The 15,582-nt window shown below is 40.3% G+C and overlaps 1 protein-coding gene across 3 annotated transcripts in view; it reads right to left on the minus strand.

Moving 5' to 3' along the window:
- Window positions 1-15,582, minus strand: part of PRKACB (protein kinase cAMP-activated catalytic subunit beta) — a 156,941-nt gene that overhangs the window by 52,964 nt on the left and 88,395 nt on the right. For 2 of the 3 annotated variants that reach the window (XM_029617974.1, XM_029617972.1), the window contains exon 2: window positions 2,620-2,681. In XM_029617974.1, the coding sequence (XP_029473834.1) occupies window positions 2,620-2,681 (62 nt within the window). Of the gene's footprint in view, window positions 1-2,619; window positions 2,682-15,323; window positions 15,333-15,582 lie in introns of all 3 variants that reach the window. The other variant, XM_029617973.1, reaches the window with a different exon arrangement.

Raw genomic sequence — 15,582 nt, forward strand, 5'->3', positions numbered from 1 at the left:
TCAGGGAGGTGAAGACATTTCTCACCAAACCTGCAATCAGGTTAAGTGTCTGATATGTCTGTTGACCTGGCATCTTCCAAAACTAAGATAGAATCCTGCATCTGAATAGGTGGCCTATTAGATGTGAGCAGGACTATAGAACATACTGGATCCGATATTTCCAAATGAAGACTCTCCGATAGCATCCTTGTCAAAGTGAAGGCTCTTCTTGTTGGATAGGGCAGTGGCAACATCACGCCCTCCACCACTGTCCTAGGATGGGCAGCATAGTATTAGAAAAGCAGCCTGATGCATTAATAGCTTTAATGGAGTGGAATGCTTAGACACTCTGGAAGAATCTGGTTATGATTGCTTCAATGGATCTTTAGTGAGTCGCGTAGAGGAAACTGGGTAAGATAGAGTATATTACCTCAATGCGAGTGTAGACTGCATCAGTATGGCACCATATGTTCTTGTGCTGTGCATCATGGGGTCATGCATCAGAGGAATAGATGTGCCATGCGGCCGCAGCATGGAGGTTTCAAGATATATCGATGAAGTGCGGGCCGTAGGTACTATGGGCTTTGGTGCATTGTATGCCGAGTGTACCTGTGCATTGCAGGCATCTGATATTTTGTGAGTCGAGTGCATCGGTACACCATGCATCAAGCGCACCTGTGCATCATGAGTCAAATGCTTTGATGTTTCAAGCATTGGTTGCGCTCACGGCACCAATGCCATGCTTCGTGCTTGGAGTGCTTGTGCTTCTTTGACACAGGCTCCAATGGCTCCAATGATTGATGCCAATTCTTTGATGCAGGATGGCTGACACTACTCATCCCCAGAGCTTCAGCCTGAGCTGATAGGGGAGACTTGGAGGAGCTCCTGCTGATGACACTGCACTGTGGGAAGAGGATCTGCTGCAACTCCAAAGAGATTTACACTGTTCCTCAATTTGAATCACCCTGGAATGTTGGGAGCATGGGGATATCCGTCCACAGGTATAACAATTTGCCTGGTCCAAGGCATCAAATAACAGAGCTTGTGGCTATCCTGAAGAGACATTTCCTTGCCACAGATGCAAATTTTTTTTTTTTTTTTTTTAAAACCGCTCACTGTAGGTTTTTTCTTCTGACTTGACATATTAAGGAGGCAAGACCTCTGGGGAAAATAAAAGGGTTTTTTTTCTTTTTTGTAGCACTGAAAAGTGCTGTTGTGTGGTGCTGCTGAGGCAGTGAGGCAACAATAAAAGAATATATTAAGGAGAAAATAAAATTTTAAATTTAGGCGGAAAAAGTTATGAGGAGAGACTGAGCACATGTCTGTGATTGTGCTCGGACAAAAAAATGACTTATGAGGCTCACAAGGTAACGCCTGTGTGGGAATTCCCACATATGCTCAGTAGAGCTCAAAGCTTTACTATCTATTAGCTTGGACAGACAAGTCTGTTCGGTGCTGCCGGATGACGTCACTCACATGTAATGGCTAATTCAGCTTGTTTGTTGATGGATAACATTTGAGTATTGCAGGAAAGAGAAGGACTCCCTAATTAGAGATTCCTTTGTCTACCTGCAGATCAGGCATTATTGTGTTTCTACTTTTTCTCAAATGACTTGAAACTACATTTCTCATAAATTTGATGTTTTCATGGATCTATATGAGGATTCCGAGGTTTGCGTGTCTAGTGTCTATACATTTTTGCTTTTTCATTTGAAACAATATAGTATTTTGAAAACTTTGACAGAGGTGTGGCGGACAGGTTTTGAAGAAGCGACTGAAGAAAAAAATATTGGGAGAGAGATATGCTTTTAAATTATCAGTTTACAGTAAATGTGGTTCTGCAGGACCAGTTTCTTATGTTGAACAGGTCTACTTTTGCTCCTGTACGGGCCTTTAGAGCTCAGCTCTCTCAATTAGATTGGTGTCTGCAAGGTGAAGAGAGGGGTATGCTTCTTCATAGTTTGTGGGAGTGTAAAAAAAAAACAAAAAACAAAAATCTACAACAGTTTTTGGTGTAATTTAGTTCATGAGTTAGGTGCTGTTACTGGGAAAATCTTTTCCTTTCACAGTGGGCTTTTGCTTACTATATTGTTTATCAAACCCTGTGCTAACTGGGAGATTTCACAAATCACTCACAGCCATAGCCTTAATTACCAAACAAAATGTACCCTGTCCCACTAGGTAAAGGAGCCTTCCCCAGATTTGTTGATCTGGAGATGGAATATCGTCTAAAGCTTATGCGAGCTACTGCCATATTTGGGATCCATTCATTAAATTACCGTCTGCAGATTTTCACGTCTTTCTGCTTCAGCAATGTTTGGTTGTTTCTCCTGTAAAGGCCGGCTGGAGGGCCACTTTTGGGGGTTACCAGCTGGTACAAGTGATTGTCATGACACCCTCTCTTTGGGCTTTGTTATTGCATGTGAATGAACAAAATATTGAAACAAAGAAGTACAATACACTACACTCAGTGCACCAGCACAGCTTATAACACAATTTACCCAACTTTGCTTCGTAGGCAGAATTTTAGTAGAAATTATGCCACTGTGTACCTACACATTAACAGAGTAAGTTGCACCATCAGAGACCATCACTTCAGAGGACACCATAATAATAATAAAAAAAAAATGGATTCCTTACCTGCGGGGGGCTTTCCCATTTTCTTAAAAAATCTTCTTTGGCTTTGGCTAGGAACTCTTTCACTGAAAAGAAGCACAAAGTTAAATTTAGTCTTTTCAACAGAATATGTGAATCAGGGTCAATGCAAATAACTGCCTTCTATATATGAAAGAGAGGGGTTTTAAATTAAAAAAAAAAAAGTATACTAGATACATACTGCAAATCAATATTTAAAAACTAGACTTCAGGCTTAATTTATCAAGGGTTTTTCCCCCATGAAAATCGAAACGGTAAATACTTACCTGTAATAATTGTTATCAGATGATGCACTGTTGGATCATATGATCTGCATCATGTGGTGAGTTGGAAAGTCTCTAAGCATACACTGGGGTTTCCTAAGCACTGCCAGACCTATTTCTGCTCAATAGATAGTTACAAGCTAAAAACTGGTGCAAGAGCAACTCCAGAACGGGGAAGTGGATGGGTAGTGTGTCTTATTGTTCTGCTGTCATCAAGATCAACAGTTACAGGTAAGAAATATCATCATCTCTGATGACAAGAGTTTTACAAAGAAGCACACTAATGGTATTACTCGGTTAGGAGCCGTCTTCAGACACAACCACCATCAGGCAGAATATACAAAAAAATGTTTTTGGCATGAGGAACATCTATTCGTCTTTTATGCCCTTTTGTCTTCTGCAACCAAAGAATATGGAAGCAAACAGGAAAGTAACAGAAATAGGCTGTAGGAGGATATAAATTAGGCTGTGTCATAAACAAGTATTATCGGATAGGGAAGGGCATTTGTTTAAAATGAATGTGGTTTTCATAACAAAAAAGTACATTTTTGGTTCATTATGAATGAATGAACTGAAAATAGACACCTGAAAATAAATGAAAATATTCAGATAGTTTGTTTATTGCTACCCCCCCCCCCCAAAAAAAAAATATGGAAAGGGAGGGCTCTTCTGCTCCATCTCAACCCCATGCCAATAGGCGGAGCCGAGCAAGCCAGATCCTCCCAGCTTGTTTTACGGCTAAAAAAGAAAAGTGCAATTTTTTTCTGCAGTGAAGAACCTCACAGAGGCCCCCAGCTCTCACTTATCTGCAGGTGGTAGAGGGACCAGAGAGGTTCCAATCAATCCAAATGGCACAGGGGGGACCCGGGGAGGCCTCGTTTTGGCTTGATTTTTTTTTTTTTTAATATTTATTTTAGTTGACCCAAAAAAAAAGAGAGAACTGAAACATGAACATCCCTTTATCCCTGAAACGAAAAAAAAACAAACCAAAACAAAAATTTCCCCCCTGTGCATCCCTATTATCAGCCAGCCCTAGGGTCCACACCTAGAATCGTAACAGGAGGCTATATCAAGATAAAAAGGCATAAAGGACATAAAAAAGGTGTTCCTCATGTCCAAAACATTTTATTATATATTCTGCCAGTTGGTGGCGGTGATCTGTATTTTAAGTTGGTGTTTTATTGTTTATTCTGTTTTATGAATTCTATTTTTAGATATTATGTACATCGCTTTGGGCAATTTAGTATAATCAGGAAAGCAATTCATAAACAATTTGTAAATAAAACAATATCTGGTAAATGAGTGGACAGAGCTCCATGTTGTAGCTTTGCAAATCATCTTCTAAGGCATCAGACCTTAGAATGACCACCAATATCACCATGGCTCTGACAGCATGGACCTTGACAGGCCCTTCTAAAGGCAAATCTAGTAGGACATAAGAAAGAGATGCAATCTGCTACCCAATTATAAATGATATTCTTTGTCACTCAGAGGCCTGTTGGGATCAAAACATACAAAATGCTGGGCTTAAGGGTGAACTTTACTAGCATTTGTGTGTGTAAAATTAGTATATGTGTGGGTAATCTCTAAATAAAGATATTTAAAAAAAAGTATGGGCAAAAAAGGAGCGGTCTAGAGGTGTGACCAACATTTACATGTGTAAGTTGCTATTTTTTACGACACTTACACATGCACATTTGGCAACTTACACATAATTTTACACTTGCTAATTATCTTGCATAATTGGTATCAGATTTGTTTATTGTGTACTATTGTCAGACAGGAGGACTGGATGAACTGGGGGGGAGTTCAGGCTGAAGAACCAGGAGGGTCCTGATGAGGTGAAAGACTGGGTGAACTGGTGGAGGAATCAGAAAACTGGCAATTTCAATTACACATACATGTTTTAAAATATATCGCCTTGCAAAAATAAATCAGGTTTTACACAAGCACTACTCAATTTTTACATGTAAAATATATGCAAATATATTTTAAAACTTGGTAGGAAAAGTATGCACTTTCAATACATTGCAAGTATTTGTGTGAAGCATACATATGCACATATGTTGTGGGGTAGATACATTATAATACATGCGTATCTGATACCGCGTGTTATAAAATCCTATCACAGATCTCCGCACAGCAATAAATTGCTTCCATGTTCTCGATCTCTTCTCCAGAAAAATATTGGAAGGATGACTGATTAATGTAGAAATCCAATACCACCTTAGGTAAGAACTCAAGATGGGTGCAGACCCTCGTGTGATGAAACTTAGTGCAAGCTGGATCAGTCACTAAAACCTGGAGCACATAGGCCTCATGGGTCAAAGCTCCACCATTAAAAATTAGGCCTTTCGGGTCAGGCACTTGAGCTTACAAGAGCCAAAATGTCTCAAAAGGGGTTTTAATCAATTGTGTTAAAAACCATGTTGATATCTCATAACAAATATGGTGAGAAGCTTTATAAGAGGCTTCAAGTGAAAAGTTTCATGTAAACCTGACAACTAGAGCAGGGATGACCAACTCCAGTCCTTCAGAGCCATAAACGAACCAGGTTTTCAGCATATCCACAATGAATATGCATGAGATAGATTTGTATACAATGGAGGCAGTGCATGCAAATATCTTTCATGCATATTCATTGTGGATATCCTAAAAACACGGCCTGTTTGAGGCTCCCGAGGACTGGAGGATGAGTAGAAAATGGGTTCCTTTCCCCAAAGTAGCAGTATGTCCCAACTACACTAAGGTGTACTCAGTTTATTTTCAAACTAGATTCTACGGTTCTCAAGCAGTTTTATGTGGTGCAAGAGAAAGGGTCCACAGGATCTGACCTCACACCAAATGTCAGTCCTCCTCCATTTTACATTGTGTGTCTTCCTGGTAGATTCTTTCCTAGAAGTAGAAGGACCTGAGAAAATCCTTCAGACAATCCAAGATTATCCAGGTTGTGACAGCAAAATATCAGATGCTGGGATGAGGTAAAAAGCCTTGGTTATGGATTTATTAGACTTAGGCTTCATGGATTCCATGATCTAGATGTCATCATTGGAAATACGTTGAAATCTTCTGCTCAGTGTCTAGCAGGCCAAGAAAGCAAATAGAATGCTTGGGATTATTTGGAAAGGAATGGAGAATAAAACAGAGAATATCATAATGCTATTGAATCGCTCCATGGTGTGACCTCATCTTGAGTATTGTGTGCAGTTCTGGTCACCACATCTCAGGAAAGATATAGCAGAATTAGAAAAGGTACAGAGAAGGGCGAACAATTCCCTTATGAAGAAAGGCTAAAGAGATTAGGACTCTTTATCTTGGAGAAGAGACATTTGAGGGGATAAATGATAGAGGTCTATAAAATAATGAGTGGAATGGAACGAGTAAACGTTAATCAGTTATTTACTCTTTTGAAAAGTACAAAGACCAGGGGACATACAATAAAGTTACTGAGTAATTCATTTAAAACTAATTAGAGAAAATAGTTAATCAATGCATAATTAAGCTTTAGAATTTGTTGCCAGAGGATGTGGTGAAAGCTATTAGTATAGCTGCTGTGTTTAAAAAAGGTTTGGACAAGTTCCTAGAGGAAAAGTCCATTAATAATTATTAAGGGGGAGTTGCAGAAATCCACTGCTTATTCTTGAGATAAGCAGCTTGGAATCTATCTACCCCTTGGGATCCTGCCAGGTACTTGTGACCTGGCTTGGCCACTGTTGGAAACAGGATACTGGGCTCAATGGACACTTGGTCTGACCCAGCCTTATGTAATCTTCTGTAGGAGAGGGAATCACATCGGTCTCTGCCAATAAAGTGCTAAGGGAATCAGATTCTTTCTTCCTTCTGAACTTTACCAAAGGTCTGGAAACCAAAGGAATGGGAGGTTATGCATTGAGAAGACTTGGTCTCCAAGGAGGGATCAAGGAAACTTAGGTGTCCGGTTCCCTTGGTTCTCCCTTGGAGTGTTTCTGGCCTAGGTTTAGCACACCTATAGTTAGAATAATCTGATGTTGAGGAATTTGAAAGGGGATACTCTTGATCAAACTATAATTAGTCAACTGCCAAGTCAGTCAGGCTCTGAGCTCTTTTGTAACCAACTCTCCCATCATACTTTTACTGTATCCTCCGGTGACTGCTAAATCCATCTCTTTCTTTCCGAGAATGCTACCAAAATGCTCACCAACTCTTATCACCTCAGACTATTGCAATTTGCTCTTCACGGGCCTCCCACTGAACTGTCTTGGCTGTGGTCTGCAAAATGCTTAATGCAAAATCCAAGGTAATAATTTTTTTAAAAGAACAAAAATACTCAGAAAAAACCTGCAACCTGGCTGTAAGCACTGAATATAGTTCAGTGGAGAAGTTGTGAGAAGGATGAAGAAATACCTACCTAACCAGTGAGATTAAAAGGGCAAAAACAAGATGAGCCTGACAAAAATATTTTTGTAGTCTGCTGGAGAGAGAGAGAGAGAGAAAATCTGCAAAACAATGATCTGAAATCTTAAATGGTGGCAGCAGTGATCTGTCAGGATATGTTCCTCCCAACATATCAAAAAATAACTAAGCAGTAGCAGGTCCGGTGGTGCACTGGAAACCCCTGCAAATATAGACAAGATCGAGAAAAGCTCTGAAAGACTCTTTTTGACTCCACCTGTGATGCTGGTCATGTGACCCATCAGTGTGTCTTACTGTAACTGTGTCTTCGGAGAATGATAGAAATCCCTTGAGAAATCAGACCCATCCTAAGTTAAACAAACAGGAAGCAAGTTTGCAAATTTCGGCAAGATGGCTTCAAATTTCTATTGGTTCTACACAAAACATTTTAAATAATAAATATCTAACCACAAGGCTGGCTTTGCAAGTAGGCTTTAGGGCAGTGGTTTTCAACTAAAGGTCCTTGTGACCTTCAGAAGCAAGTCATGTTTTCAGGATAATTACAATGAATACGTTTGAGGCAGGTTTGTATTTATTTGGTCTAAGAACCGGGTTAATTTCCATATTTTGGTTACTCTGAAAACAAGACTTGTTTTGGAGGCCATGGGGACTGGAACTGGGAATCGGTGCTTTAGGTGATGATATAGCAATAATATCTCTTATGTGTTTTAGGAAGTAAAACGGAATACTGTGACACATACACAGTACTAGGTCGCAATATACCACAAACTTTAACGAAAGATATAAAATGTAAAAAAAAAAAAGTACATATATATTTATCAGAAAATAGCTCTTGCTTAAAAGCTATACTTTAGCTAGACCTATATGTGAACTCACAAGAAAAAAGAAAATACTTTTTACAACAGGAGTCCCCAAACTTTTCAAGGGAAGGGCCACATAGGACATTTCAAATCACCAGGATGCAGATAGTACACCAGTAATATTATTAGATTTCTTAAAAGTTGCCAACTCTGCCAAAACACCATGAAGCCTTCCCCTGCATCTGCCCACCCTGAGGTAGGTATGGAGGTGTAGGCTGCATGTGGCACACTCTTCCCTCTCTTAACTTCACTTACCCCCTCATTCTTTCCCTTCTTTCACACCCTTCTCCCCTCCTATTTTCTCTTTCCCCGCCATTCACATTCATTCCCTTCCTTCTCACTTCTTCCCCTCCCCCTCCTTCCCTCTAATTCACTCCCTTCTCCCCTCCACTTCCTTCCCTCTCATCCCACTCCTCACCTTTCCTTCTCATTCTGTCCCCTCCCTTCACTCACCCTTCAAGTTACCTCCCTTCCCTCTTATTCACACCCTTCCTTCTCTCTCTTCTCTCTAAACCCACTCCCAAACTTTCTCTCTCATTTTGTCCCCTTCCTTCCAGCCTGCTCGCTTACCTTTAATTCTCTTTCCCCTTCATTCATTCCACTCGGCACTCTTCCCTCTCTCACCCAACTCCTCCATTCACTCAAACTTTTTCCCTCTCTTCCTTCTCACATCCCCTCTCCCCTCCTCTCTTAGTGGGTGGAGCCGGGTCTTCTGTTGCTGGTGGGGCCTGATCTCCCTGCCAGCGGCTGTCTTCCCTGGTGGGTCCAGCCAGCGCTTTCCTTGCTGGTAGGGCCCGGGATCAGCCTGCCAGCCTTTTTTGCCACTACAGGTTAAATAAAAATCCTTCCTCTGCAGGCCAGATTTGGACACACAAAGAAAAAGCATGGCAGGCCACAGTTTGGGGACCCCTGTCTTAAGCAGTCAATAAAAGCTGGTTGCAAGTAAAACATGACGTATAGTGCTTCTCAGTACTATTGTGTGTCCCAGCAGCACTCCTCATAATAAATTATATCAACCAATATAATTCATCTGATGAATTAATTTAAAGTTAATTCACAAAACATGAGAGAATATCATTCCAGGCACCAGGTTCATCACCTCAGTTAAAGGCTACATTCAAGCAGACGTACAGAGTGTACAGCATTACTGCAAGCACAGACAAAATACAGGGCTACAAGAACAATGCGCATGAGAGGTGCCCACAGTCAGACAACAGTTTATTTACAAATTAACTCCAAAATGAAACTAATTTTTGCAAATTAAAATATTTTCTTGCATACAGTTTTTAAATGCTGTTCTTAAAATGTGCACAAAAAGTAACCCAGAACAAGTGTTCAGAGGTTTGGATACGGAGTTTTTCAGCTGTTAGACCACACGTGGTGTTTTATGGAATGTGACAATGCAAGGACTACTTTGATTTCAGTTTATATTCTTAAATAATTCTAAGAACCACAGTTAAGACAAAATTCATTGTTTTGTCCAAAGAATATATAGTTATTAAAGGTAGACAGGGAGGAAAGAAGTAGTCATGCATCCAAGGGAAGTCTGAAGGACAGAGATGTGTGAAAAGTAAAAAGTATAATTACAAATAATATTCTACATACTTTTGGCCTCACTACTTGGAAGTGACTCGATAAATGAATCAAATTCAAAATTAGCGATATAAGCAAGTTTGTTTACCATAAACAATGTTTTCCATAGATAGCAGAATGAATTAGCCATGATCTGTGGGTAATGTCATCCAGTGACACTGAATGGATCTGTCTCTCCAAGCTAGTAGAGCTCTCAGCTCTAGTGAGCATGTGTGGGAACTCCCACATGGGTGTTGCTTCAGAGCTTCTTCAGTTCATGTCAGTGCTAGTAGGAGTATAGTCTTCTCTCCAGAGAGGAGGGCGGGCATCTCATGGCTAGTTCATCCGCTATCTATGGAAAAGACATTTCAAAGGTAAGCAAACTTGCTTTTTTTTTTGTTGATAAGCAAGGCTAAATTAGCCATGATCTGTGGAGAATCCCAAGTTGAGGGTTTCACTGGAATGTTTACTGGTAAGCTACGTGGACTCCACCTTGAAGAACAGAGTATTTTTTGAATACTTGGTGCAGAATTGCCCAATCAACTGCACTATCTGAAGATGCCCGGCTTTCCAGGCAGTAATATGATCTAAACGTATGCACCAAGGACTAAAGTAGCAGCTTTACAAATCTCTTCAATGTGCAATTGAGGAAGCTGCTGCCTTAACCTGATAGGCTCAAACAGGATTGGTGGAATCAAGACCAGCTGTAACACAGCAATGTTGGATGCAGCTGGTAATCCAGTTTAGATAAGTTCTTTTAGTAATGGCTATGCCAAGCCTTTTGGATCATACGAGATAAACAGCTGCAATGTTTTCCTATGGGCTGGAGTACAACACTTATAATAAGTGAGTGCCCTTTTGCAGTCCAATGTGTGCACATCTTCTTGATACTACTCACCCTTAACCACGGTATGCAGCAGGCTCCAATGGCTGCAGCTGAAGTACATGTTATGGTGTCAAAAGATTCATAGACAGAGTGGAGAAGGTGATGAATGGCTTCCTCCAAATCAAAGAGGAGAACAGGAGATATTTGTTCTCCAGATTCTGAATGAATGAAGGGCTTCAGTTTCTGGACACAATCGTAAATGTTTTGGACCATGCAGAACTAGTGCTAAGTGATTTTTTTTTTTCCCAGGGCACAACACAAAACTGTCTTGCTGAAGTCATCTATAGTATGTGATGGTCTTTTCCCGGCAGAGTACTGGAATGAAGACAGGTTTTTTTTAGCCTTCTTAAGGGCAAACTCCACTACTATAGACTTGTGGGGGTTACACCACTCCATAGCCTGGTGACTTCTTCATGCAACATTTTAAATCCAACTTTTGGATGGGATGCCAGAGTATGGAGTTTTCCACATTTTTATCAACACTACATCTAAGACCGCATGGATGGGTGATGATTCAGCAGGAGGCCCAAAATCTTCAGGATGCCATGACTTCCACTCTGGCATCCAGATTTTACACAATGCTACATTAAGCACCACGCCCATCTTCTCAACAAACTTGGGAGTAAGTTAGGTCTTCTGGTGGAGAGCTATGGTCTGGTGGACCTGGAGGCAGGTCAGATGGATAGCAGTGGAACTGCCTGGGGACTCCCTTGGAGAAGGGATACTGGACCAAGAAGAATGAGGTGAGTCTGGAGGGCTCTGCAATCTGGATAGTTCCAAAATGGGAGGAATTCCTCACTGGAGGATGACTGTATGTGTCTCGAGTATGAGGAAGTGGAGCAGCTGGCATCACTTTCTGTGGAGAGAAGGGCAGGATGGGATAAGACAGCAGTATGTCCAGATAGGTGGCTAGGGAGAGTGCTTTGGTTCTGAAACAAAGGAGGAGAAGAAACTTAATGTACAGTGAACTGTTCCATTGCCTGTTGCGACCTCTGGGCTGGTGCTAATGGAGGTACATCCTCCTCGGAGACCAGCACAGGTTTCCTTTCTGCTGCTGGTGGTGGATTTGAAGCCAGAGGAAGTATGGAACAAAGTGGATCTGGAGTCTACAGACATAAGCCCTCCTGGTTGGGAAACCAGGAAGGCTCTAGTGATAGAAGATGGGAGCCAAAGTGAATTATCTGGCATAGAAGTGTCATAGGCTATATAGAGCTGAGTAGGCAAAGCTGCTCTGAGTATCTCCGCACCAGCAAGACTGGAAAAGATACCAGTTCAGTGTACTTTCAATGCTGGGAAGCAGTAGAGTGATGGAATTGTGGCGAGAGATGTAGTGCCTCATCTGAGCTAATTGAAGGATTTCTAATTCCTTCTGAATCAAATGCATTGACACAGTTGCTGATTTCATCAATGGTTGTGCCTTTGAAATCATATGCTTCGATGCTCCATGCATCAGTGAGGGCCGGTGCAAGCAACATTCCTTTGCCTTGTGCACCAGCTTCTTTGAGGCTCTGGATTCTGACAGTTTCGATGCACTTTGCACTGGTGCTGTCTGGTTGTTTGCTTTGATGCACCGTGAGCACCAATGCACTGTATATTGATGACTTTGATGTCTTCGATGTATCTTTGGAGGGCACAGTCTTTGTCCGATGCCCTGTTGCGTCCTTTTTCTTTTTCAATGGAACTGGCGCAGAATGCACTAAGTACATTGATGAGTCTTGGCGCATAATCTTAGTGAGCAGGCTGACTGACTCAGTGGAGCAAGACTGCTTTGGACTCAATGCCCCAGGAGTTGTCCAGTCAGGCCATTGCAGTGAGAGGAAGCTCCGGACAAAGATTTGCTATGGTGGCTCTGAGAAAAACTAGAAAAGTGGTGACTTCTGGAAACTGACCTGCTCTTGCTTCGAGGCCATAGGCTCGTGATCTTAGTTGCCTGGTACCGCTAAGAGCTTGGTTCATTCTGCCACAAGCCATACAATCAGGCTTGTTGTGATCCGGACCAAGATAGATGTAGCATTGGTCATGGCCATTTATTACAGACACAATGTGCCCACAGGCACAAGATTGAAGCCGTTGATAATTTTCCTAGCAGCCATGTTTCAAATGGTTCAAGGCAACTTAAAAAAAAAGGCGTTTTTGTAGAAGATAGAAGCCAAAAGGCTATGCAGCACTGAAAAGTACTATTGTGGGTCACTGAAAATAAGAATTTGAAAATTTGAAGTGTAGGGAATAAATTCTGAGGAGAAACAGAAAGTCCATCTATGCGAAGCAAAGATCAAAACTAAGGAGGCTCTGAGGCAAATCTTGTACATGCTCAGTAGAGCTCAAAGCTCTGCTAGCTTGGAGAGACAGCCAGATCCATTCAGTGCTGCCAGATGGCATCACCCACAGATCATGGCTAATTCAGCCTTGCTTATTTATTTATTTATTTATTTATTTATTTATCTATCTATCAATCAATGGAAATATGTGTTTGCATTGGAAAGATAACAAGCAATGGTGACTGTTTGGTTAAACAAGGATCAGTTTGCAACTGGTTCAATCCTGCACATTAAATTGGAATCTAAAAATGGTCTACGTTCAGTCACCTCCCCAGCAGCTCAGAAAGAATATGGCAAACAGCAATGAAGTGTAGCTGGGGGCCTAGATAACTTGTTGCAAAATGTTTGGAAGTTTATATCCATTGGGAAATAAAGCATGTTCTTTTCTTAATCCCATGGTTAAACTAACCATGTACATTACCTGTGGCCTGTGTTTGTATTTCACAGTCATATACAAACAATGGACTATATTCTGACCTTTGACATGCAAATGAAACTGCAAAAAAAAAAAAAATTTGCAAAAATTACTTAGTTCCATGTGTGAGCACATTTTACGTAATCTGGTTTATACCGGTGAAATTCTGTGGCAGTCACATATTGTATAGTGTTGGTTTATAAGATGTTCCCTAGCAATTGGAAAGGTGGCATGGATTTATGCAAGTAGTCCAGCTTATATTCAATTTATTAAAAAAAAAAATCTTGTATTCCAATCTACAGTGTATAACAATAAATACATACATTTTGATGTCAAAGGTCAAAATTCATGACCTTCACACACATGGGCAGGAAGATCGACATCTTGGGCTTTTGAATATCTGAGTTATGAACACTAATCCAGATATATATGTAGAGAGAGAGGGACAGGTAGTTTAGAGGCTGCCCTTCAAAAGTCAATACATATGTATTAATAGCAAACTCATCCTGGTTCTGTGGAAGCTTGGAGCACTTCCTATTTCCCTACACCATGAGTGGTAAAATACTTACACAACTTGGATGCCAGCCAAAATGTTTAAGAACCAAGGGAATATTTTCTGGCTTATAAATAAATATTTGCTATTCTGTTCACTTTTCTCTTTGTTGTTTGTTCTACTTGGGTGTTTCATTTTGCTTATTTACTCTTTTCTGGAAGGGCTTGGAGCATTTCATAATGGCATGTAACATGCCTGTTAGTATCCTTGTGTCTGTCTATCCGTCCATACATAGAATGGAATCAGAGGCAGCAAGTGTTGGAATGGAGGATGCTCTTATTGGGTCTTGGGAACACAAAGTTAACACAGACCAAGACATTTTTTTTTTTTTTTTAAATAAAAGTCACTGATGATTTTTCCCAGCTTTCCATTTGTTTATGATGAATCAAGAGTAGTGCTACTATGGCATTTTATATGAACTTTAAGAATGTATCATGGAGACAGTAAGAGACAGATATAGTAATCTTTCTTCACTTTTCAAATAAAAGAGGATGCTAATAATCAAGGCTGGAAACATTTCATGCGTCAAGCTGCCAAGAATTTGGGGACCTGTTGCCACCCTAAGCCTGAAGAATATCTGCCAAAGAAGGCCCAGGACCGCAGAGAGGATGGTGCTACTGTTGCTAACTACCACTAGGTGAAGAGGTTGGAGAGAAGTGGGGGAAAAGTGGAGAGAGAACAAAAAAATGGAAAAAAAAAAAAAGGCAAAATGAGCAGATTTTAGGAAAAAAAGAAAGTGAACATACAAAAACAGTTATTAGAGATTTTCTTTTTATCCCAAATCCTAAAACATTTTGGCTGGCATCCAAATTTCCTGAAAATCTTTCCACATCTGCTTATAATACTTTTTTCAAACAAAGGTATTTCACCTCTCTTGAGGTTAATGGGTATCTTACAAAAATAAATGGTTGGCTAGAGTACTTTTAGCCTGGTGTTATGAAAGACAAAACTACTAGTGCCCATCTAACTAAACCAGACTGAAGAGTCACATTATTTTTCTGCTTTGAAGAATGTTTTCCATTTGTCTGCTGCACAATATTATGCTGACCCATCCTCAAAAACAGATGCTGCCTTGCTTATGAGTGTCAGCTCTGAAAAAGAATTTGCTCTAAGATGCTACATTTCTATGATAACTAGATAATCCGATTCATTTCTATATTAAATCATTCTTATAGCAACAAATGCATATAACAAATAGCTTTTTCTCTACAATCACATTTCTGGTATTTTTACATAAAACTATTTTGAGACTGTAGAAATTATGTGCCGAGAAAAGAACATGTGCAAAGAGACGGCTTTAACAGCTGGTGACCTCCAATTTGTCCTTAAGTGCACTTTTTATTTATATTTTGTTCTATATCCGTTTTTTTAATTTTTTTTTTTAAATAGAAATAGTCTGACTTTGGGCTCTAGTAAACAAATGACCATACCAAAAGGTTCTATAGGTTCATCAAGAGTTTGCAGGAACATTCACCCACATAGATGAGATGAAGGAGAAAGGAAAGAAAGAGAAGAAAAAAAGCATTTTATGTATTTCCACAACAAGCACATACAAAAACCAAATTCATTCCCACCCTTATAGGAATGAATTTCAGAATGTTGAGAGTAAAACTGAGCCAAGGGATTGCAGAACTAAGGAAAGCAAGTTTGTATTAAAGAGCAGAAATTTGTCATTTTCAAAGTACAGTG

The sequence above is a fragment of the Rhinatrema bivittatum genome, chromosome 10, assembly GCF_901001135.1.
Source record: "Rhinatrema bivittatum chromosome 10, aRhiBiv1.1, whole genome shotgun sequence".
NCBI lineage: Eukaryota > Metazoa > Chordata > Amphibia > Gymnophiona > Rhinatrematidae > Rhinatrema > Rhinatrema bivittatum.